The sequence below is a fragment of the Lepidochelys olivacea genome, assembly GCF_965140295.1.
Source record: "Lepidochelys olivacea isolate rLepOli2 genome assembly, chromosome: 7".
Taxonomy (NCBI): domain Eukaryota; kingdom Metazoa; phylum Chordata; order Testudines; family Cheloniidae; genus Lepidochelys; species Lepidochelys olivacea.
The window spans coordinates 34,442,169-34,468,049 of NC_140417.1; the positions used below are offsets into that span (position 1 = coordinate 34,442,169).

Sequence of the window (25,881 nt, forward strand, 5' to 3'; positions counted from 1 at the left end):
TTTTGGACTTCTCTCCGCTTTAGGCTCCTATTGTTTGCCACTGTTGGGCTCCTGAGCAGTAACTCATTTGAAACGGACCCTATTTTAAGTCCTCCGAGACCTGCATTAGGGTTAAAATAGCCGAGTGTTTTTCAGTCTGTCAGTTGGTGCCATCTCTACTCACAATTACAGTTATTATCACTGATTTCCCTGTTCTGCTAACCCTAATTAACCAATGCACGTTGGGTAGGTTGCAAGCCCAGGTTGGTATGGAGGGAAGGTAGTGAGAGTAAGGGAAGCTCTAAGGAGAGGAAGCAGGTGATCTCCAGATAGTTTTCATATTACAGTATACTAATCTACCTTGCATCCTTTTGAGGAAGATGTAAATAAGATTGTTTCTTCTTGACAGAGACAGCATGCTGCTACGGGCCGACAGTGTTTTTGCTCTTTTGAATGCTTGTTGGACAACCAATATTCTTACAGTTAGTGTCTAGAAACTTAAAACTTGAAGTTCCACTACTTCTGCTGTATTCTAGTGGAAATGCAATATGTTGAGAATGTCAAGCCACTTTCACTGAAGGGTCATGTGGATTAAGTTCTAGATATGATGGGATTTGGAGAATAAAAGTAGGCAGAATAATGAAGAGAGAGAAATGGAATCAAAATGGAGAGAAACCAAAACAAGTTAAAATTGACTTGACAAACTGCAGAGTTGCAGAGAGAATTATATAGTAAAAAAACAGAAATGAGCTCAGGATGGTAAAAATAGACATGGGAATAAAACAAGAACAAATAAACTGTAAGGGCAAAATATATAAATAAATAAAATAATCAGGTCAGGTGTAAAACTCAGTGAGGATTGATTTTTTTAACATATAGATTAGTTACTTAAAATACACATTGGACAACTGCGTTTTGACCAGATTGCATGTGTGGGGATGAGTATATAAAATGAGTACTATCGTGTTTTTTCCCATTTTTATTTCCACCCCTTTTCCCAATTTGCTAATTAAACAGCCAGACCAAATCAGTTTGGGATGCCTGGAATAGTGCCACCATATGTTCCTTCTCAGATGCTCAACATTCCACAGACCTCTCTACAAGCAAAACCTGTGGCAAGTATTTTCTTCTGCTTTTCTTGACTTAATAACTATTAGAAATGTGGTCTGCTAGATGCATGAAAATCTAGGTAAGAAGATTAAAAACCTAACCTGCTTTCCACAACCAGAGTTGATTGATAAAACTCATCTTGTAACTACAATGACTCGGCAGACTCCAATGAAAGCATTTCTCATGAAGGGTCTGGAAGGCTGAACTCATATGTTTAAAAAAAAAAAGTCTATTTAAATAACCAAATTCATATTATAACATCAATCTTTTTGTTGTTACCTTTGTTTTAAAAAAAAAATTACATTAGGCCCCACAGATGTCCAGTCAGGGTGGAGCCCAAGGTCCGGGTCCATACCCATATAATCTTTCTGAGCCAGCCATCACCTTGGAAGCAGGTGGGAAAAGTCTTTCTGAGCAGAACAACTACAGTAACATTCCTCATGAAGGAAAACATACTCCATTGTATGAACGGTCCTCTCCAATAAACCCAGCTCAGAGTGGGAGCCCCAATCATGTGGATTCAACCTATTTTCCTGCTTCTTCTACATCATCTTCCTCTGACAATGATGAAGGCAATGGAGGTGCTGTGAAGTAAGTAATGGATGAGATAATTTCAGTAACACCTTACATATTTTGAAATACTTATTCATGAGCAGAACCTTTTTCAATATCCTGTGAGTACAGGTTACTGACAGAAAAGTTGTACTTTGCTGGGTCACTGTGGCTGCCAACACATCTATGTACTCTAGCCATTTTTCTAAAAAGCAAAAAAAAACAAAACAAAAAACCCCACACTACCAGCAAGTTTTTTTTACCCTACGCTTTTTCATTGTTCCCTAAGAAGAAGAATGATGCATTGTGAGATCTTGATAAATGAGAACCTCCTCTCTTCAACTCCACAGTGGAAAAACACTCCACAGCATTATTTATTAGAGTTCTAATAGATAAAAATATAAAACCTGCTCAACTTGCAGTTTTTGCACTTTTATAACTTTGGGAAAATGTAGTCATGCAGTGAAGTTTAGTGTTTATGCAAGGATTAACAATTCTAGAAAGTGACTGATGGCCCTCATCAACAGAACAGATACAGCACAGAGAGTAGCGCTAAAAACTTCCTTGTTCTGCCCTACCATTCTGCCTTACCCCTTTCTTGGAGTGAAAAGGTAATTCAGAATAATTCATACGTTCAGGTTTATACTAGATCGTTGGTTCTCATCTGGGCCGCGAGCAGGTTTCAAGGGGTCCGTCAAGCAGGGCCAGCATCAGACTCACTGCGGCCCAGGGCAGAAAGCTGAAGCTCCACTGCATAGGGCTGAAGCCTGAGGCTGCGCGCCCCACCATCTGGGACCGAAGCCTGAGCAGCTTAGCTTCATGGGGCCCCAAACAATTGCCCTGTTTGCTACCCCCTAACACTGGCCCTGGCTTTTATATGCAGAACATCAGTTGTTGTGCCACAGGTGGGCTGTGGAGGTTTTATAGCATGGGCGGGGGGAGCCTCAGAAAGAAAAAGGTAGAGAACCACTGTACTAGATCATATGTCCATTTTGGTAAGAGAGTTGTGGAGTATTTGTCATTACTGCTTACTGATTTCCAACAGGAGATTTGATGGGGGACTATCTGCATGTAACCTTAAATAGATGTAGACCTGTTGCGTGCACCATGGCACATGACCCTACTCAGCCCTGGTCTACACTATGAGTTTAGGTCGAATTTACAGCATTAGATTGATTTAACCCTGCACCCGTCCACACAACGAAGCCATTTTTGTCGACTTAATGGGCTCTTAAAATCGATTTCTGTACTCCTCCCCGAGGAGGGGATTAGCACTGAAATCGACATCTCTGGGTTGAATTTGGGTTAGTGTGGACGCAATTCAACAGTATTGGCCTCCGGGAGCTATCCCACAGTGCTCCATTGTGACCGCTCTGGATAGCACTCTCAACTCGGATTCACTAGTCAGGTAGACAGGAAAAGCCCTGGGAACTTTTGAATTTCATTTCCTGTTTGGCCAGCGTGGCAAGCTGATCAGCACAGGTGACGGTGCAGATCTCAACAGCAGAGGTGACCATGGAGTCCCAGAATCGCAAAAGAGCTCCAGCATGGACCCAGTGGGAGGTACTGGATCTGATCGCTGTGTGGGGAGACGAATCAGAACTCCGTTCCAAAAGACGAAATGCCAAAATGTTTGAAAAAATCTCCAAGGGCATGAAGGACAGAGGCTATAACAAGGACCCACAGCAGTACTGTATGAAACTTAAGGAGCTCAGGCAAACCTACCAAAAAACCCAAGAGGCAAATGCCCACTCGGGGTCAGAGCCCCAGACATGCCGCTTCTATGATGAGCTGCATGCCATTCTAAGGGGTGCCCCTACAACTACCCCACACCTGTACATGGACTCCTGCAAGGGAGTCTCATGCAACAGGGATGAGGATTTTGGGGATGAGGAGGACGATAGTGCACACCAGGCAAATGGAGAAACCGTTCTCCCCGACAGCCAGGAACTGTTTATCACCCTGGAGACAGTACCCTCCCAACCCAGGCTCCCGGACCTTGAAGGCGGAGAAGGCACCTCTGGTGAGTGTACCTTTGTAAATATAATACACAGTTTAAAAGCAAGCGTGTTTAATGATTAATTTGCCCTGAAGACTTGGGATGCATTCACGGCCAGTACAGCTACTGGAAAAGTCTGTTAACATGTCTGGGGATGGAGTGGAAATCCTCCAGGGACATCTCAATGAAACCTTTGCAAAAGGTTTCTGGGGAGGGCAGCCTTATTACGTTCTCCATGGTAGGACAGTTTACCACGGTAGGCCAGTAGCACATAGTCTGGAATCATTGCATAAGAAAGCATGGCAGCATGTGGTCCCGGTGTTTGTAATCAACCACCCTCCTCCCCAGGTTCCATAGCCTTCTCACCCAGACACCCAAGAACGCATGGGGGGGGAAGGGGGGAGGCTCTGGGCACGCAACCACTCCACCCCAGAGGACTGCCTAAGGAACAGAACGTTGGCATTCAATAAGTTTTGAAGGGCAGTGTGGCCTTGTCCTCCCCCACCCCACCTGGTGCTTCCCTCCTCCCACACCCCTCCCGGGCTACCTTGGCAGTTACCCCCCTGTTTGTGTGACAAATTAATAAAGAATGCATGAATTTGAAACAACAATGACTTGATTGCCTCTGCAAGCAGTGATCGAAGGGGAGAGCGGAGGGCGGTTGGCTTACAGGGAAGTAGAATGAGCCAAGGGGGCGGATTTTCATCGAGGAGAAACAAACAGACCTGTCACACCATAGCCTGGTCAGCCATGAAATTGGTTTTCAAAGCTTCTCTGATGCACAGCGCGCCCTGCTATGTTCTTCTAACCACCCTGGTGTCTGGCTGCGTGTAATCAGCGGCCAGGCGATTTGCCTCAACTTCCCACCCAGCCATAAACGTCTCCTCCTTACTCTCACAGATATTGTGGAGCACACATCAAGCAGTAATTACAATGGGAATATTGGTTTCACTGAGGTCTAACCGAGTCAGTAAACTGCTCCAGTGCCCTTTTAAATGTTCAAATGCACATTCTGCCACCATTCTGCACTTGCTCAGCCTATAGTTGAACAGCTCCTGACTACTGTCCAGGGTGCCTGTATACGGCTTCATGAGCCAGGGCATTAAAGGGTAGGCTGGGTCCCCAAGGATAACTATAGGCATTTCAACATCCCCAACGGTTATTTTCTGGTCTGGAAAGTAAGTCCCTTCCTGCAGCTTTTGAAACAGACCAGAGTTCCTGAAGATGCGAGCGTCATGTACCTTTCCCGGCCATCCCACGTTGATGTTGGTGAAACGTCCCTTGTGATCCACCAGTGGTTGCAGCACCATTGAAAAGTACCCCTTTTGGTTTATGTACTGGCTGCCCTGGTGGTCCGGTCCCAAGATAGGGATATGGGTTCCGTCTATCGCCCCACCCCAGTTAGGGAATCTCATTGCAGCAAAGCCATCCACTGTGACCTGCACGTTTCCCAGAGTCACTACCCTTGATAGCAGCAGCTCAGTGATTGCATTGGCTACTTTGGATCACTGCAGCCTCCACAGTAGATTTGCCCACTACAAATTGATTCCCAACTGACAGGTAGCTGTCTGGCATTGCAAGCTTCCAGAGGGCTATTGCCACTTCTTGTGAACTGTGTGGGCTGCTCTCATCTTGGTATTCTTGCCCTTTAGGGCAGGGGAAAGCAAGTCACAAAGTTCCATGAAAGTGCCCTTATGCATGGGAAAGTTTCGCAGCCATTGGGAATTGTCCCAGACCCACAACACTGTGCGGTCCCACCAGTGCTTGTTTCCTGGGCCTAGGATTGGCGTTCCATGGCATGAGCCTGCCCCATTGCTACCAGAATGGCCAAATTACTGGGGCCCGTGCTTTGAGAGAAGTCTGTGTTCATGTCCTCGTCGCTCTCATCACCGTGCTGCCGTCGCCTCCTTGCCTGGTTTTGCAGGTTCTGGTTCTGCATGATAATGCGCAAGGTGTTTACAATGCTCGTAACTGCCGCGGTGATCTGAGCTGGCTCCATGCTTGCCATGGTATGGCGTCTGCAGGGGAGCAGAGTTGTAGGTGGTTGGATGACCAGTTTTGCAGACCTACTGCACTGTCTGCTGCCAGGGCACAACAGCTGAGTGGCTGCACGCTTGCTGTGGTATGGCGAGACAAGAGCAGCATTGCAGTGGAAGCAGCCCTGCGAGACCACCAGGAGAGCAGAATGGCAGCGAAAGTGGTCGTTTGATGACAACAGTTTGCAGACCTACTGCACTGTCTGCTGAAAGCAGTATGGCGCCTGCACGGAAAAAGGGCACAAAATGATTGTCTGCCGTTGCTTTCACGGCGGGAGGGGTGACTGATGACAGCACCCAAAGCTACCCGCGACAATGTTTTTGCCCCATCAGACATTGGGAGCTTAACCCAGAATTCCAATGGCGGCAGAGACTGCAGGAACTGTGGGATAGCTACGCACAGTGCAAGGCTTTGGAAGTCGGTACTGTGGACGCACTCTGCCGACTCTTCACTCCGCCGACTTAATGCGCTTCGTGGGGACACACACAATCAACTGTATAAAATTGCTTTCTAAAAATCCACTTCTATAAATTCGACCTAATTTCATAGTGTAGACATACCCTCAGTCTAAAGATGCGTTTAGAAGTTCAGATCTGTGTTGCTAAGTGCACAATTGTGAATGCATCTCTTCATGGCAGTAAATTCTGAGAATGTCTGCAATTAATGGCAAGAACTCTAAATTTTATTTTTTGTGGTGTAGTTGGCACACACTGGGGATATGTAAACCACATTATGCTTTCTTTGCTTAATGAATTATGTACAATTACTGAATTATCCACAATTAAAATTTTCAATTTATAAAATTGGTACATCTATGTTAACAAGATACATACACTAGACATTTTTTTTTTTTTTTAGTTTTTCAAAATAATGCTATTTTATGCAGTACATTCTGAACGAATTTAGAAATTGGCGTCAAGACAATATCACTGATATCACTGTGTTTAGAGACAGTCTCTTAAGTGGGAAGCTAATTGGTAAATTGACAGACATTGGAACTTGATTCAGGATGTTTTCTAGGTTAATAGAAGATAAGGTGATCAGTAACAGCATGGATTTGTCAAGAACAAATGATGTCAAATCAACCTATAGCTTTCTTTGACAGGGTAACAAGCCTTGTGGAGAGGGGGGAAGCAATAGATATCTTTAGAAAAGCTTTTGGAAGGTTGTGGGAGCTCCGTCATTGAAGGTTTTTTAGGAGCAGGTAAAGGATGGTTGAGATAATATTTAGTCCTTGTATTATAAAGGAATCTTAAGTTTTTTTTTTTTTAAATTACAATCCAAACATTAATAAATATGGGAATTTTATACTGCTTTCTAGACACTCCTGTATATTGGCATTTCTAATTTATGTGGTGTCTTTTAAAATTAGAGCATTCACTGACAAAAATTCTCATTGACTATTAATAAAGCTGTTAAGATGCATCTTACGTTTTGCACTAAATACTGTAGTTTTTCTTTTTGTGTATTTATTCAGCCATGTCAGTGGGAACAAAATGAGTTGGGAAAAAACAAGAACCCAGTCAGAAAACCAAGCACATGGAGACCCAGGAGACCAAACAAAGGTAGTATCTTAAGTTCCAAACCTCCACATTTATTGCTACAGCCTTACAAGCATATGGTAAAACTTTCAAAAGCACCTGTGAGAACTTAAAAAAAAAAAAAAAAAAGAAAAAAAAGAGGCAAACTGTAATTACAGTGAGAAATGGCTTAAAATATGTTATATGCATACAAAATTGTACACTCAGTAGACTATCTTACCCTGTCGTTCTTGGATATTTTTGCACATTTCGTATACATGATAATATACTGGGTTGATTTCAGAAAGAATACCTTTAGTAGTCTTAATGTAGCATCTACAGGATATTTGTTATCTGTTGAGAGCAGTTCCATTATGGATGTTTGAAGGTAGGGCATAAATGCACAACTCAGAGCTGTGTAGTCATTATTATCAATTTATGTATGAGAATTCAAAGATGGAAAAAATACTATTACTTACCAGTTAGAGATTCTACTTTTACAAATGGCTGGGATGAATTTCACAATGAATAGTGAAATAGTTCTATGAGTTTGAATGGGACTATTCAAAGTAAAGTACTACTTAATGTAAGGATGGTACAGTTAATACCTTAAGAATTCAACATTGATTTAAAATTGAGCTAGTAAAAAGCAAATTCCAAAACGATGTCAATGTGAAGGACATCATGCCAGACATGCCAAGTTTCAACTACATTTCAGTGAAAATGCACACGTTTTATACCTCCAGTATAAACCCAAGTTATAATAGAGATGAAGGCTAGCCATTAATTTATTCTCAGGCAAAAAATATAATAAAAATAAAGCCAAACCAAAGTCTGGAGTTATGGTGGAAAGACCCTATTTTCTTAGCTATAAATCCTTATGAGAATGTGTTAGTTCCCCTCCTCCCCCCCAAAAAATAAAATAAAAGTTCTTAATCTGGAAATTCCAGTCAGATAACACCTTGGGTCTGTCCCTATAGTGCTAACCTGATAACAGCTAGAAACAGACCTCACCCATCCATACTTATCCCTGCAAGCCACTCCTGATGTGATAGCAATCTGCATGTGGACCATTCACAATTTGCAATTTTGGCCATAAAGCCATACAGTTTGCAAAGTATGCAGAAAACTGGTGTGTAGATAATCAAATGGACACATGTATATAATAATATCGATGTACATTTTAAAGTGTATACTTCGTGTTTCTGTGATAACCGTTTTAAATGTGTAATTGCTTCCTTACCCACCCTTAAACCAGTTAAAAGCAATTGTATTTGTTAAGCACTATAGAAAAAGCCAAGTCTGGAGTTTGTAGGTATATTTATTTCACACAGAGGTAGCCAAAATATTGGAAAAATCTTTGAAAGGTGAAAATATATTTTTAAAGTCTAGTTCCTCTGAAACTTTGTGTGTGTTCAAACTTTCCAGAAGAGTTTCACATTGGAATCAGATGTGGTATGTGAAGTTTAAGGTAGATCATTTAGGGAGTTCAAAATCTGGCCTGTAACAGAAAGCTAGCACCAACCCTGATGATGATAATTCCTTTCTCTTATCCTTTGTTTCATATAGTTAAATTGCAAGCTGTTGGAGTGAGGACTGTCTCGCTATGCATTTGTACAGTGCCTGGGACAATGGGCTTCACATCTCAGTTAGGCCTTTTAGTTATACAGTAATACACATAAATACGAACAATAATACTCCTCCCAACTGTGGAGATACTAGTGATCTCTTGGATACTATTTTGTTGTGTGCAGTGCTGGGTGCATTATGTAGGTGGATTGATTTAAATCACTGATTTTAATCATGTATTGCAATTGTACTTTTTAGTTATTTTCCTGAGAGAGGTTGGTAACCATTAAAACATATTGGCTTGCAACTAAATATAGCCTGTATGCTTAATTTGGTGCTGCTTTTTGGTAACCAGGAGGACATATTATGTCTATACACATTTATTTAAGCAACTCTGTAGCTTAATTTACATGTATTCAGATTCTTAATTTTTACATTGCTTACTATGTTAGAAAATGGGGAATGACACATTTCTTATTTATTAGATTAATTTTTTACTTGTGATGTTTGTCAAGCTCTACCTGGATGGAGATTCATATTCAGTTAAAAATGGACAAAACCACATTTTAATATTTGTATTAAATAAAACTACCTTAACTGCTGGACACAGAGGGGAAAAGTGTTTATCAAAAACATGTCTTGCATTTAAAACTGATTCATTAAAAGAGGAAGTATTATCTCTAGGTATTGAATTGAACTGATTATTTCTGGTAACGATGTCATCAAGACTTTAGAACTAGTAGATTTAATCCTTTCACACCTAGTTTTTATTCATAGATGGGGAGAGGAAAATCAACTTTCCTTCTTTTTCTATTTCCAATTGGTTTCTAAACTTTGATCGAACTGGTCATTGAACTGATCTAGCTGAATAAGCTGAAATGAAGAAGATAGTCTCTTCTGCAGGTGCAGAGAGACTACAGCTGTCAAAAGCTGGTTTAATACTTCAACAAACTCTGGTTCCAGTTGTAAGCCACTGACTTCCACCAGTTCAGTGGTGTTACTTTCTTTGGAACTTATCAGCAAATATGTACTCAATATTTTTGTATTTAATGGAAATGTTTTTAATAAATTCTAAGTTTAGGCGTTAACAGAGGTTGTCAGTGTCAAATTTATTTTTAAAAAAAATCTGTATTTAACTTCAAAAAAATCAGATTTTTAAAATTTTCTAATCCAATTTTTATTCAGCCTGGAAATAATCTAGATAGTGCAACTACATGAGAGTCTTGTGGTGGTACACTTTTTAAACTAGATTTTTCCTCCTTTAATAGCAGCACAGTGTTTTGTAAATTCTTATTTATAGTGCCATTTCAGCATCTTTTAAATTCATTCTTAGAGCCACTAGAATTGGGGATAGGAATCTGTTTACAATAATTACATCTAAATAAAAATATACCATAAATATGACACTTTGGTGCTAAGTGTACTTAGTACTTTTTTCAAGCAATAGCTGTCAGATATAAAATGTTTTGCTATCACAGATTGTTTTGTTCTAACCATTCCTTTTGTATCTAACCTCTGTTTTAAATAAATAAATAAATCTAAATCTGGATTACAAGTGGTATAAAGTAATCTGAAAGGGGTAGTGCCCACTTGAATTTTTTTTGAAATGCCATGTTCTGAGAGAACCCCTTTTTGAATAGTGTGCTTTGACTTCTTTAAAATAAAAAATCCTTAATTTTTTAAATAAGGATTTGTCTGCTTCCCTTTTGATATTTAGAAAGATCTGATGGGTGTACCTGGAATTACCTCAAACATGGTGGGGGCCCTGCACACCTTTCTATGTGTGAAGGGATGCTCACATCTGCAAAACCGTGAAACTGATTAATAATAAAATGCTGTCACAAGCACAAAGTTAACAAACTTTAGTCTTTCAGTTAGAGCAACATAGGAATTACTTGTAATAGTAGTAGTTATCAAATTCAGATGAAAATATGATTTACGGTGTCCTCCTAAATTGAGAGATGACCAGATTGTTGTTAGTGAGATTTTTGTGGGTTTCTCTACTTTTACTTTTAAGTATCTCTGAAAGCAGTTATCCAAGTACTTTTTCATTGTTGGATAAGTCCAACAGTATGTCACTTTTGGCTGTAAATCATAATATTGAATTGAATTTCTAGTAACAAAATTGAATGCTATACTAGCAACTCTTAACCAGAAGAGGTAGCAAAAATCTTGTGCAGTCCTCTTAACACAAAGAACATAATTTCATTCATAATGGGGAAAAAAACATAGGCCCCTCAAGATCAAATCACCGTATGTGTCTGGTGCTTGTATGTTTCCCCATTTTGTTCAAGAAATGAACAGGGGACGGTTTTGTTTTTATTTTCCTTCCCCCTCCCCCCCTAGTTTTTTTTCCCAGGCTGGAGTTGAAGGCCCTTTGTTTTGCCTTTGCCCAACTAGTCAATAACTCCCCAGAAATGTTTATCAGAGGTTGTTATTCCTATACTGAGAAAATATTAATGTAAAGAGAAATTACTACTTTTTTAATATGATGAACAGTTAAAATTTAAACTGCACAATGACTTGAATATGATATTTTGTTTTTAGTAATGGTTATTTGCAGGGAAACAACATCTAGAGTAACCACAGAATAGGAAGATTTTATTTTCAGCATTCTGTTACGGTTATAATTTTGATTCACTTGTGAATATAAAATCCTAGAAAAGTAGGGTGGAAGGGACCTCAAGAGGTCATCCAGTCCAGCCCCCTGCACTGAGACAGGACCAAGTTATACGTGGACGATCCCTGGCACGTCTTTACCTAAGCTGTTCTTAAAAACCTCCAATGATATGGATTCCATAACCTCCCTTGGCAGCCTATTCCAGAACTTAACTATTTTTATAGTTAGAAAATATTTCCTAATATCCAACCTAAATCTCCCTAGCTGAGTCCATTACTTCATGTCCTGCCTTAAGTGACATTGATTTCAGCCCTCTTTTTAACAGCTCTTAACATATTTGAAGACTTTTATCAGGTTCCCCTTCAGTCCTATTTTCTCAGGACTAAATATGCCCAGTTGTTTTACCTTTCTCCATAGGTCAGGTTTTCTAAACCGTTTATCACTTTTGTTGCTCTCCTCTGGACTCTCTCAAATTTGTCCACATCTTTCTTAAAAGTGTGGTGCTCAGAATTGGACACAGTACTCCAGCTGAGGCCTCACCAGTACCAAGGACAGCAGAGCAATTACCTCCTGAAGTTTACATATGATACTTCTGTTAATACACCCCAGAATGATATTAGCCTTTTTCGCAATTGCATCATGTTGTGGATGTGAGTCAACTATAACTCCTAGATTCTTTTCAACAGTACTGTCTAGACAATTATTCCTCATTTTGTAGTTGTGTGTTTATTTCTTCCGAAGGCTGTGTCTACACTTGTGGCAGCATTTACAATACATGCACTACACATATAGCTAGGTGTCGCAGTGAAAGGCTCAGGCAGCAGGGAAAAGCTCTGGTAACTCCCTGCTCCAGGAGCCTTTCACTGTGGCAGGGAAAGGCTCTGGCAGAAGAGAGGCAGCAAAACACTATACTGCTAAAAATAGTGTCTTGGGGGTTCAGGCATGTAGGGCTCTCTACTCTACCTGCCTAAGCCATGCCTCACTGTCTACACTGCTGTTTGTACCCATGCTAGCTTAGCATGTGTTGTCTGTACTCTACATATGGCTGTAAGTGTAGATGTATCATAAGTGTGGTACTTTACACTGCTCATGTTTGCAGCTTCTGTAGCTGCCTTTGGGTAATCCATTCTACATGTTCACACTTTTATATAGTCAAAAAAAAAAAGAATGTTTTCATTTGTTGGACAAGGTGGGTGATGTAATATATTCTATTGGACTGATTTCTGTTGGAGAAAGAGACCGCTATAGCATTTCAAATGTAGACAAGCCAAAGTTTTCAAGCTACACAGAGCTCTTCGTCAGGTCTGGGAAAGGTACTCAGGGCTTGTCCACACTTAAAATGCTACAGTGGCACAGCTGCACTGCTGCTGTGCTTCAGTGTAGACACCACCTATACCAACAGGAGGGGTTCTCCTGTTGGCAAAGGTAATCCACCTCCCCACCAGGAGGTAACTAGGTTTCTTCTGTCAACCTAGCACTGTCGACACAGGGACTTAGAGTGGTAGCCATGTTAGTCTGTATCAGCAAAAACAATGAGGAGTCCTTGTGGCACCTTAGAGACTAACAGATTTATTTGGGCATAAGCTTTTGTGGGCTAGAACCCACTTCATCAGTTATATATCCAGAGGAGGAATATAGATGTACCCCTCTCCTATGACTATGGAGGAGCAGGATCAATGGCCTATTGCAAAGGGGGGCATTTAGGGGTAGTGTATATGGGGTACGGTATATTCTGTTGGGAATGTGTGTAATCCTGCAACATAACACTGGGAGGCGAAATTATGAACTTCTATACACTGCCACCTGGACTATGGTACACCAATGGATCAGTGGACTTAATCGTTGTAAACAATCGAACCAGCACCTACCACCCTATGCATTACCAAGTAGTTGAATTGGTTTAGACAATACCAGATTTCACTGTGGATGTTCAGTGGACACACAATATGTACAAGAGTACACAATGATTACAAGAGCAACTTGCTGCAAGCACCAACAGTTGGACACACTTACAATACACACTACAGGATGGCGCTGACAAAATTTTAACCCTAACAAAGGAGGAGAAGCAGTGGTTTTGGTGTTGGCCAGGATGTTGGACCATACTGCAGTGGTCAGGACTCTGTGTTGCTGTGGATTATCATAGCAGCTGGTGTATTGTTAACTGTATTTGTGTTACGTTGCATATGGAAATGATCACGGGGGGCACAACCCCCTAGAGAACAGCCACTAATTATAACCTATAAGTAATGTGGTAAGCCCTCCCCCTCAGTGTACTAGACAACCACGACCCAACCTTCTCGGGCCCACTGTAATGGGAAGTCTGGAACAATAATTGGAATAAGCGTGGTATGCCCATATGAGAGAAGGTGCACAGCATGGTACTACACAAGGGGCAGTGGGACAGATGGAATACTGACACCTTCCACTCCATGCCTCTGATGAAATGGGTTCTAGCCCACGAAAGCTTATGCCCAAATAAATTTGTTAGTCTCTAAGGTGCCACAAGGACTCTTCGTTGCTTTTACAGGGACTTAAGTCACCTTACCTATATCGCTCGGGTCTGGATGTTTCACACACTTGACCAATGTAGTTAAACAGACTTAATTTTCAAGTGTAGATCAGGCCCCAGAGAGTATGTCTACACAGCAAAGAAAAACCTGAGGCTGGCCCGTGTCAGCCGACTTGGGCTCGCAGGGCTATTTCATTGCTTTGTAGACTTCTGGGCTGGGGTCTGGACTCTAGGACCTTGGAGCTTGGAAGTTTACACAGCAATGGAATAACCCCTTGAGACTGAGTTACACTGCTATGTTGACATACCCAGAGTGTCACAGCTAAATTAGAGGTGAAACAGATGGTTTAGCGTGAATAGTTAACACATTCTGCGAGACCATTCAAGGTAAAGTGGCCTGTTAATACCTCTGCAGTCATAGGCCAAAAAAGGGTTACAGCTTGTTGTAATAAGCCATTAATCTGTTGCCTTTATTAAGGCCATTATTTTTAGTGTCTAACAAAGTTATGAATTTAAGTTCCCATTGTGGGTGCAGGGAGAGATGTGTAACGTGCCTTTTTTTCTGTTAATGTACAAGTTTATTTTTCTATGTAACCAATAAAAGAATATTTTCTTTCATATGATGTATTACAGGCAGAAGGTTCCTCGACTGCCTCTTCAGGAAGCCAGGCAGCCGAAGTCAAAGGGAATCAAACCAGTAGTCCACAAATCCCATGTCTGTTGTCAATGCCCACCAGGAACCATATGGATATTACCACCCCTCCATTGCCTCCTGTAGCACCTGAAGTATTAAGAGTGGCAGAACACAGGCACAAGAAGGGATTAATGTATCCCTACATCTTTCATGTCCTAACCAAGGTATGACTCTAAAACTCATGTATTGTGAAACAGTGATTCTGTAAAAGTATCCATACCTAAACACCTGACCAGACAGTATCATCAGGGGTGATGCATACTTGCTCCTGCTTAGATCTAAGCTCTGACCTATTAACACTTCTAACCATTGGTGAAAAAGAAGCTCCAGACAGTAGCTCTGGGAGTGAATTGCACAACAGGTGTCTGACCCTCATTGTTAAAACTGCTTACTCACAGAATAGCTGATTTTTTTCCCCCTGAATTTTCTCTATTTTTTTCCTTTTCTATTTTAAAAAAGTTTGGTGTGTGTGGTGCTTCTTGAGGCTTTGGCACCTCTGCCAGTCTTTCTCTGACATTACCTGTTTCAGAATTGTTTAGGTATTTATACTGATGTGATTGTTGTCTGGCTCTCTTGTTCCCCTCACTGTTTCTTTTTCTCTTGGTGTATCTGAAGAGAAACAGCCCAGCAGCTTTAAGAAATTCCTCCAGGTGTGGCCATAAAATTTTCATTATGGATTAACATGATTGCTATCTTGAATGCCCAGCAAATACATGGCAAGCAGACAGGTCTTAGGGAGATCACTTGAACATCCCTGCTCTGCTCACTAAGTCCAACAGAAATCTCTCTGGATGGCCTTGGAGAGCAAATCTTCCATGGCAATGGAGGAGAGTTCCTCATCTTACTACAAAGAGGCTGTGTCAATGCCAGTTGATTCAGTGTAGTTTTAATGGGATTTCCCAAAGCTGTGTGTTTTGCAACTATCAGAGGTCAGCACTATCTCTCAGTCATTAGGATGCAATGATGGCCTTGGCACAAGTCTTTGGTTTTGCTTAGTATAGATTCAGAGGACAAGATTCAATCCAAACCTCCCTCTAAGTGCAGGCTGAGAAGATCCTACAACTTGATTCTTCTGACCCTGTCTCATCTTCTCATAACTCCTCCTCAGAGCAGCTTAATGCCTCTTGTAGTTCCATCCACAACAGTTGTGGCAGCAATAAGTCCAGTCACTGGCTCGTTAAACCATATTATATTATTCTCATTGATATCCTTAAAGCCAAAATGTTTAATTTGCAGATGTACATGCCATGCTCTCTTTGAGGCATGGACAGTCTCTTTGGTATGTTTATACAGTGCCTAGCCCAATGGGGCTGGGATTCCTCTGTGCAATAGCAATATAGATATTACTCTTGGGGGGCATTCTGTGCTAAAAAAATTTAAGTCTGTGCCAAAAAATTAAACATTCTGCACACAATATTAAAAAATCTGTGCACAATATTTTAAAATTCTGCAAATTTTATTTGTCAAAATAACACTACATCATCACAGTTTCAATTATTTTGGTAATTTATAATTAAATACTTGTCAGCAAGTATGTCTGTAACAGTACAGACACAAAAATTCCCCCAGGAGTAGAGAGTTAAAGAAACCCCTATGACAATCCAGTTTCTGTTTCTCTGCCCCTTAGTCCACTCCCACCCCCCAGCCAAGCCGCGGAGCCAGACACCTACAACCCCGTCCCCCCCACACCCCCCGAGCCTCCCTAGTCCAGATACCCGTGCCCCCACCCACAGAGCGCAGCTGTACCCTCCCCTCCCCCCAACCCCAGATACCTGCTCCCCCTTCCCTCCTGAGCCCATGGATCCAGAGGGGGAAACAGCCTGATGCTCGGTCCAAGGCTTGCACGGAGTTTCCTGCGCACCGCCCTCTCCTTCCCTCAGGGCATGCTGGGAACTGCAGCTGCCAGGAACCCTCCAGCTCAGTGGTTCCCAAACTTTAACAGCCCTCGAACCCCTTTCACTAAATTGTGAAATCTTGTGAACCCCCACCTAAAAATGAATATTTCCAGGGATTTAAGTTTAAATTTACTCTGCACTCCGTGGGACTCCTGCTTCTGGACCCTGTTGGCCGCCCCGGTAAACTGAGCTCCACTGAGCTTGGGCTGCAGGTCCCGCTGACCACCAGGGCTTGGGCTGCCGGCCCCAGCTGCCCTGTCCCACTCTCCCTGGGGCTCGGGCGGTCTGCCCTGCAACCGGGTCCCACCTGCTGCCTCCAATGCCTGGGGTCCTTTGGCTGCCATTAGTGAAATTTTTCTGGCCAACCCCTGTAACGTTCTGCGAACCCCAGTTTGGGAACCACTGCTCTAGCTCCCGCTCCCTACCCCCAGCAGCGTCTTCATTGTGCTAGCTGGGCTCTGCTGGGCTCAGGGGCCCCTAGTGGTGGCTGGCAGCACTGCAGCCCATTTCTGTGCAGGAAAGGAAATTCCACATGCACAGTGTTAATTTCTGCAAAATTCTGCATTGTGCAGCGGCACCGAATTCCCCCAGGAATAATAATATATTGACTGATGACATTATTTACCTACAGTGACTTCATTTGAGGCTTTTGATGTCTGTGATTTTGTACTTTTGATGCACTTTTTGTTAGTTTTTGGTCTGACACAATTGCAACAACTCTTGTTGTCTGGATGAGTGATATAGGGAAAGGAAAAAGCAGCTACCTGCTTCCTGCCCAGATCTCCTACAGCGATACTTCTTGTTAATCAGGATGTCTGAGACCATCTCCTTGAAGAATTTGCAAAGGGTTCTTTATTCTTCAAGTGCCTGCACATGTCTATTCCAATTCCGGCACAATGTAGGTGTGTGCATGTGCCAAGCACAGTTGCTGGAATTTTTCTCTCCAGCGGTATCCGTTGGATCAGCTCCAGCGCCTTCTGGTGCCATATTCTCATAGCGCCGGTATAAAGGACCCTGCTGACCCCACTCCCTCTTCAGTTCCTTCTCACCACCCATGATGGTCGCTGGAACCCTTCATTGCTCAGACAGTTTATCTTCTAGTGGTTTTCTCCAGTTTTTAGTGTAAATAGTTGTTGTTTAGTACTTAGGAATTAGTTATTGAGTAGTTTTTTAGTAGTTTTTAGTCCTTAGGTAGTTTGACACCTCCAAGCTTAGTTTAGCGGGGTTGTCTGCTTCCCCGGTGCTGGGGCATGCTTCAGTCGCCAGGTTTCTAGCCCTGCACCTCGTGTAGTAAGTCTATGCCTTTGAGCAACCCACATTTGAGCTGTCTCAAGTGCTTAGGGGATGCTCATAGGAAAGACCGCTGCCAAATCTGCAGGGACTTTAGACCCCAAACCAAGATGGACTGAGTTGCATGACTGAAGGCCCTCCTCGTGAGGGCAACCTTAAGACTTGTACTCGGCACCAAGCACCCCAGCCTTGGTACAGAGCACTCCTCCAACAGCTCGTGACTCTCAGCACCGATCCTCTTCTCTTGTTGCTTATGGTGTTTCTTCTTTGGCACCTGGGAAGAGCCAGTCCCCGGTGCCAAAAGTAAAAGGAGAGAGAGAGAGAACAAGACCAGTGTTGGGCTGCTCTTCAGCCCTGGCACCACATCATCAGGTGCCTGCAACTCTGGTGCTACTGCAAGCTCCTCTGACACCTGCATAGGAGCCGCATCCTCAAGGCTGACAGTGTTCCCGTCTGTTTGTGGTGACGTCGACCCCCAAGGCTTTTGTAGCAGCCAGGGACCTTCTCACCCTACTGGTACTGGTGGCCCCCGAGGGTCAAGATTCGGCACCGCTGGTGCCACCGAGCAGCAGGGTATTATCAGCAGGACCTCGCTCAGTGCTGAGGCTGCCATCTAGGGGAAAACCCTCGTTGACAGCCTCAAGATCTAACCTCGGTGACCTTCTCCAGTACCGAGAGGTATGGCACCCCCCTGGTCTCTGCATTACAGCTTGTTGTTCTCAGAGGTGGGATTGTATTCCCCTCATCAGCACGGGTGACCTTACTGCTCCCCTAAGCTGTTTCCATTCCATCACAGCCCCAAGTTCAGTGGTACCTCCAAATGCTTGGCCACTGGGGACCGGCAGCTTTGCAGTGGCCCTTTTGGAACTGTTTTGGTTTCCCCCACCACAGGGCACTCCCTCAAAGTGCTCATATTCCGTTGTCTTGGAGGCTAGGGCTCCCCCAGTACTGCACCGAGAGACTCTGGATCAAGACTCTGGTACCGAGCATGGCACAGAGCCTCAAAAGGAAGCCCTGCAGGCTCTTGTGCATGCTGGTAAACCAACGGAGGCGTCTCAGCCTGTTTTTAGATGCCTCATCCTCCTTTCTGGACAAGGCTATATTGACACTGGGTGTCTCCCCGCCAGAAGACTACCACAAGGCATACCAGGACTTGTTAAAGTGTGTAGCCTCAAACTTGGGGGTCCAAGTGGAAATGGTCAAGGAGGCAACACATAGTCTCTTAGGCTGCCCCTCTAGCACTACCACTACATGAAGCCGTCATGGATCTGATCAAGGCCCTATTGCACACCCTTGCCTCTCTCCTTCCTGACAGCAAAGTGCACAGAGCGAAAATATTTTGTACTGGACAAAGAATACAAATTCCTTTTCTCGCACGCTTCCCTGGGTATAGTGGCCACCAACAAAAGGGATCGCCAAACATAGGCAAGTTCTACGCCCAAGGCAAAGGACCCAACGAAATTGGGCTTGTTCAGTCGGAAGGCATATTCCACGGGGCCTACAGCTCCGCATAGCAAATCAGCAAGCTTTGCTGGGTTGCTGTGATTTTAATATGTGGGAGTCTTATGTCAGAATTCAAGGACCTGCTCCCTCAGGACTCTAGACAGGAGTTTTCTTCCCTAGTTGAGTAGGGGAAACTGTGGCAGGTGCCTCCCCTTGGGGCCATTGATTCCACGACCAAATCAATGGTTACAGCGGTAACAACGCATTGGAGCTCATGCTTGCAGTCCTCTGGGCTACCCCATGAGGTGCAGCAAACTATGTGGGACCTCCCATTTGAAGGATCATCGTTCTTTTCAGAGCAAACAGACGTTGGGCTACACAGTCTTAAGGACTTGAAGGCAGCCTTGAAATCCCTGGGACTCTGTGTACCAGCAGGGTCAAGGAAACAGTACAGGCCACAGCAGATGGGCCATTACTTTTCTTGGCCACTCAGATAGGATCAGCTGAGGATTAAGAGCAGGGGGTTCAGGTGCAGATCTCTTGCCCCATCTTCCTCAGCAGGTCCTGCGCAGTCCAGCCCCAGACACTTGGGATCTTCAGAGTGCTCATTTTGACAAGATGCTTGAGGTCAGCATTGCAATCCCCTTGATATAGGATCCAGGTACCCCCTTGTTCTCCAACTGCCTTTCCCACTAGCTTGATGTCTGGACTCTGATCACTTCAGACGGTTGGGTTCTCAGCACAGTAAAACTGGGTTAAACCATCCAATTTCTGTCTACTTCCCCTTCCCCCCTCCTTCCCCCTCCCTCTTCAGGGACACTTCTCAGGAACATCTGTTGAAACAAGAAGTCCAATCCCTCCTTCGGTTGTGAGCCGTGGAAGAGATTCTGTTTCCCCTAAGAGGAAAGGGGTTCTATTCCTGCTAATTCTGAAAGCCAAAGGTGGTTTCAGACTCATTTTAGACACTGTCATCTCAACTGCTGTCTCCAGAACTTAGTGTTTCGCATTGTTTCCTTGGCTTCTGTCATTCCCTCACTGGATCCAGGGGACTAATATGCTGCCCTCAGTCTGAAGGACACTTACTTCTACAATTCGATTTTTCCATGGCCACAGACGTTTCCTAAGATTGTAGTGAACCAAACTCACTACCAGTTTGTGGTGATTCCATTCAGCCTGTTAGCTTCCCCGCAAGTCTTCACCAAATGCATGGCAGTAGTGGCAGCCTCTCTCAGAAGAAAGGAGGTCCATGTATTTCCATACCTCGACGACTAGCTAGTCAAGGGCTGATCTAGAGCTCAAGTGGAAGTGGACATCTGTCTCATTCAATTGACTCCATCCCCCCTCTCTCCGTCGCACACTCTCCCTCACCCTCGCTTGCTCATTTTCACGAGGCTGGGACCGGGGGTTGGGGTGTGAGAGGGGGTGAGGGCTCCAGCTGGGGGTGTGTGCTCTGGGGTGGGGCCAGAGATGAGGGGTTTGGGGTGCAGGAGAGGGCTCTGGGCTGGAGCAGGGGGTTGGGGTGCGGGAGGGGGTGACGGGTTCAGGGTGTGAGAACGGGATCTGGGCTGAGGTAGGGGGTTGGGGCGTGGGAGAAGGTTTGGGGTGCAAGCTCCAGGCGGCACTTATCTCAGGCGGCTCCCGGGAAGCAGCAACATCTCCCTCTGGTTCCTAAGTGGAGGTGCGACCATGTGGCTCTGGGTGCTGCCCACACCTGCCACTCCCTCAGCTCCCATTGGCCATGGCTCCTGGCAAATGGGAACTGCTGAACTGGGGGCGGGGCAGTGCGCAAACCCCTGTGACCCTTCATTCACCTAGGAGCCAAAGGGAGATGCCGGCAGATTCCCAGGAGTTGCGTGGAGCCAGGTAGGGAGCCGGTCTGCACTGCCAACTAGACTTTTAACGTCCTGGTCAGCAGTACTGACTGAAGTCACCAGGGTCCCTTTATGACCGGGCGTTCCGGTTGAAAACCAGACAGCTGGCAACTCTGGTTGTCCTTGGTCTCCCTGGGGTACACTGCGAGCGGCAGTCCCAGCAACTCCTCAGCATTGGGCATGTCACGCAGTCCTGGTACCTGACGGTCTCCTTGGCCATAGTCTTCCGCAGGTTCCAGCTCCAGCAGTGTTCTGGAAGCATCTGCTTCTGTTGGCAGCTCCTGCTCAACTGAGCTGCAGGGCCCGCTTCTTATACTTCCTGTTCCTGTCCTGCCCTTCTGCATCCGGTGTGGCGGCCTAGGCCTTCCGGGTTCCACCCACCAAGGGGCATCTGGCTCTCCCTCACTGTCAGTCTCTGAGGGAGGCCACACCCCTTTGCTACACTGCCCCATTTCTAAAGGCTTGATTTCCCAACAAAGTAGATACTGAAAATCACTTTTACAAAAATGTGCATCATGCTCTAATGTTTGAATGGGGGGTTGGAGAAAATTATGTAAACTTGCCCTTCCCCCACACATTAAATATAAAGCGTACAAGTAAAACCTAATACAGTAAAAGCTGCGTTATCTGGCACTTTACCAACCAGAAAGCTCTATAAACTGGCATTTCTGATCTTCATTGAAAGTCCAGTTTATAGTCCGGTTGGCATGGGGCCGGTAGGCTCTGTGCATGGCTCCCTCAAAATGGCAACATGTCCCTGCTGCTCCTAGGTGGACGAATGGCCATGAGGGGTTCGGTGTGTGGGAGGGGTTGAGGGGCTGGGGATTGGGGTGCGGGAGGTGGTGCAGGGCGTGGGCTCTGGGAGGGAGATTGGGTGCGGGAGGGGGCTCAGGGCGGGGGTTGGGGTGTGGGAAGGGTTTCGGGGTACCGGATCCGGGTGGCTCTCACCTTAGGCAGCTCCCCGCAGGCGGTGACCTGTCCCTGCTACTCCTAGGCAGAGGTGTGGCTAGGTGGCTCTGCGCGCTGCCCCCACCCCAAGTGCTGGCTCCACAGCTCCCATTGGCTGGGAACTGCAGCCAGCGGGAGCTGCAGGGGCGGTGCATGTGGACAGAAGCAGCGCGCAGAGCCGCCTAGCCGCACCTCTCACTAGGAGCAGCAGGAACAGGTCACCACTTCCAGGGAGCCGCCCAAGGTGAGTGCTACCCGGATCCAGCACCCCTCTCCCGCACCCCAACCCCTTACTCTAAGCCCACTTCCACACCCAAACTCCCGGAGCCCGTGCCCAGCACCCCCTCCTGCACCCAAATCCTCCCCTCCCTTAGTTAACTGGAATTTTTCATTTACCGGCACCCCCCATTTCCCTAACATGCCGGATAAAAAAGCTTTTACTGTACTTGACTTACACACAAAAATGCTTAGCTGTGACTTTTTTTTTTTTTTTTAATTCACAGAGGACTTGTGGTTAACCACATTGCATATCAAAAACTAAAACTAAAATTGTATACATTTCTCTTATCTTGTGAGCATGGATCCTAGAAATCCATTTGTCGTGGAAAAATGCGGAATATGCATTTTTACAGAGAATTTTTAGGTTTTACATTTTGTGAAAAAATAAAAATATATGCTAAATGTTAATTAAATTTTACTGAAAGTACCAGTGTCACTTATCAGTGTGCATAACCTCTTCCTCTTGTGGTTGTTTTTTTTTCAATGCGCTTTAAATTTATAGTGGATCTGATTTATCTGATCGACCAGAGCCAGTTCGGATAGTCAAAAATTGGAATAATCATGAGGATTGGCAAAGACCTTTGTATCCCTTAATTTAAGATGGGGTGGGGAGGTTGGGTGGTCAGCCCTGGGTGGCTGCTGATTTGGTTAATACGGAGAGCCGGATAACTGAAGCTTGGATAAACAGGGTTCTACTGTATATCAGTAAAACATTTTGTTCATCTGATACTTATATATATTATGACTAGGGAAACTAAAGTTCAACGTTTCATTTTAATTGCGGAAAACTGTGGATTTTTGATTTTTTTTTTTTTTTTTTATTGGAGAATTTTGGGGGGGTTATCATGGTAAACTAGGATTCCTGCTTGTGAGTTTACCTCCGTTTCTAAATTATATGAACAATGCACAGTGAAGTTTAACACAAATTTCTATGCTGACTTCAGGTATTTACTATATATATGTTAATTTGGATTTTAACTACTTGGTAGCAAAATATCTCCCATCTAAAGCTTTGAGCACCCTTGATAATCTTTTAAAAATACACTAAACAAACCTATTAATTACCCTGGCAACAACATAAATATAATAATTTCTATAAGTCTACCAAAATTGGCAAATCAGACACTTAATTTTGAGCTTCTAAATTTTCTGTTAATCTTTGCATAGCTTATTTTTTGTCATGGAGCTCTGTTTTTCCAAATATTTGTTTAGCAATCTATTTCAGTACAAAAATAGACATTAATGCAGTGTAATAATTGAGAATTGAAATGTGTAAGTGTACCTGCATCAGAGTTTAGTTTTGAATTTCATTGTATTTCAATTCTCAACTATAACATACACTTTTGATACACGTTTTCTCCATTTCATTTCCTTATCCGTAAAAGGAAAGCACAGAAGCGAAGGTGGGTGGGACAAATGTCTAATTAATTTCTTTATGCCAATAGTCAAATGCTATATTTGATGTTGTTGTTGATTAAACGTACTATCTGAATATGTGATCATAGAATGCAGAAAAGTATCCAAGCAATTAAACATCAAAAGAAGAATTATCCTAAATCAGGGGCGGCCAACCTGAGCCTGAGAAGGAGCCAAAATTTACCAATGTACATTGCCAAAGAGCCACACTAATATGTCAGCAGCCCCCCATTAGCTCCCCCCTCTCCAACCTGCAGCGCCTCCAGCCCGCTGGCAGCCCCATCAATCTGTGCCTTCGGCTCCCTCCCCACGCCTTCTGCCCACCGCGATCAGCTGTTATGCGGTGCGCAGGAGGCTCTGGTGGGGAGAGTGAGGGCACGGCAGGCTCAGGGGAAGGGGTGGAGGGGGGGTAGGGTAGGGGGTTGAGCACTGAGCACTCCTTGGCACATTGGAAAGTTAGCATCTATAGCTCCAGCCCCGGAGTCAGTGCCTATGCAAGGAGCTGCATATTAACTTATGAAGAGCCACATGCAGCTCCGGAGCCACCCCTGTCCTAAATTGTGAGGAATCTGTTCCAGCAATAAATAAATAAATAAACTTAGGGACTCTTGCATTGAATACAGTAGGGCAATCAGTATTTAAAGACTGATCTGTTTTTTCAGTGAATAGAAATGCTATTTGACATCTGTAGGCAGGGTCCAATCTATTATATGATTACATTGCCATGTAAATTGTTACATAATTGTGGATTATTTTTAAATGGCCACATAATTGTTTTCCAGAATCTAAAGCTTTCATTTGTCTCTAGCGCTCATGTTTATGGGGAAACCTTAAAAACATAAACTGAGTGTAACTGATGCAATGTTTTCTGAGTTTGCCAAGAGCCTAAAACAAAGGTCTGAGAGGTATGAACTTCATTGTTCCTCTCTTGGGTGTGAACACTGAAGTCTGATGACAGTTTAAATGACCATTTTATCAGAAACGGTTAACTAATATGCTTATTTGTCATTGCTGGATGGTAGTGGTAAATATTGGGGAAGGATGCAGTGGAGCAGCTAGTTGTTACCAAGGATTATTACTCTCCCATTTCAAAAATTAAAAACACCTCTACCCTTCCCCTAAATGGAGGGGAGGATACACAGTTCATCCCCTTCCAAGTACCAAAAGCCTTGATTACTTCCTGGGTATCAAACACAACTTTCATACCTTCATGGATACCAAAAGCCTCAATGACCCCCTCCCGAGCTTCCAAAAATCTGCATTTCCCTGCCAGTTTCTACATCAGTACAACATTCTGCAGCACACTGAAAACCTAAAATCTGAGAGGAAGGGGATTGATGTAACAGTATTGTGTCATGTTGGCTACCTTCCCATGTGACTTCAGAGCTCTTGTTGCTGATTGGAATACAGCTTGTAAGGCATTTAATTCAAAAGAAAAAGACAAAATAAAGTTTTAATTGTGGGTAAAGTACATGAGTTTATAAACAAAATATTGAATACTTGTACTCATTGATGTGTTTGTATAATATGTAATACTATAGAGAAAATTGGGATTTTAACATCTTAAATTGAGACTCTGAGGAGAAAGGTAAGTTAGTAGTGAATGCTTTTAATTTTCCTAAGAGGCCTATTTAAAATAAAAAAATTGGGGCGGGTACAGGTTGGTTGACCCTGCTGGAATCTTACTAGGGACATATACTACTCTTGATCCACTTGTGCAGTTCACATTGGTATTGGTGGCATTTCTGTGTGTACGTGATAGACTATAGTCTATGACCCTACAGAAATTATTGGTGCAGAGTTTGTCAGAATAGAATAGGAATAAGGAATAGTTAAGATTTAAAATTAACAGATAGAAAGTGATGTTAGTTGTTTGCCTAGTAACTCTTAATTGCCCATTTAATTTTAAGTGATCTCTTACTGCATGTGTGAACCCCTTATGCTTAACAGTTTGTACCAGTTTAGACACTCTGGTTACATTCACCAGACCTGAAGAAGAGCTCTATGAAGCTTGAAAGCTTGTACCTTCCACCAGCAGAAGTTGGTAATAAGATATTACCTCATCTACCACGTCTCTCTCAGTAAAACTAAACACAATCAGCCTTTAAAGCCATGGGGGTGGTATAATTTGTGGTAAGCAGAGAGAA

The 25,881-nt window shown here is 43.7% G+C and overlaps 1 protein-coding gene across 2 annotated transcripts in view; it reads left to right on the plus strand.

Annotated features, from left to right (window-relative positions):
• FAM120A (family with sequence similarity 120 member A) overlaps positions 1–25,881 on the plus strand; it is a 118,044-nt gene that overhangs the window by 41,311 nt on the left and 50,852 nt on the right. For both annotated transcript variants that reach the window (XM_084633549.1, XM_084633548.1), the window contains exons 6-9: positions 997–1,094; positions 1,397–1,680; positions 7,155–7,242; positions 14,532–14,756. In XM_084633549.1, the coding sequence (XP_084489675.1) occupies positions 997–1,094; positions 1,397–1,680; positions 7,155–7,242; positions 14,532–14,756 (695 nt within the window). The remainder of the gene's footprint in view (positions 1–996; positions 1,095–1,396; positions 1,681–7,154; positions 7,243–14,531; positions 14,757–25,881) is intronic.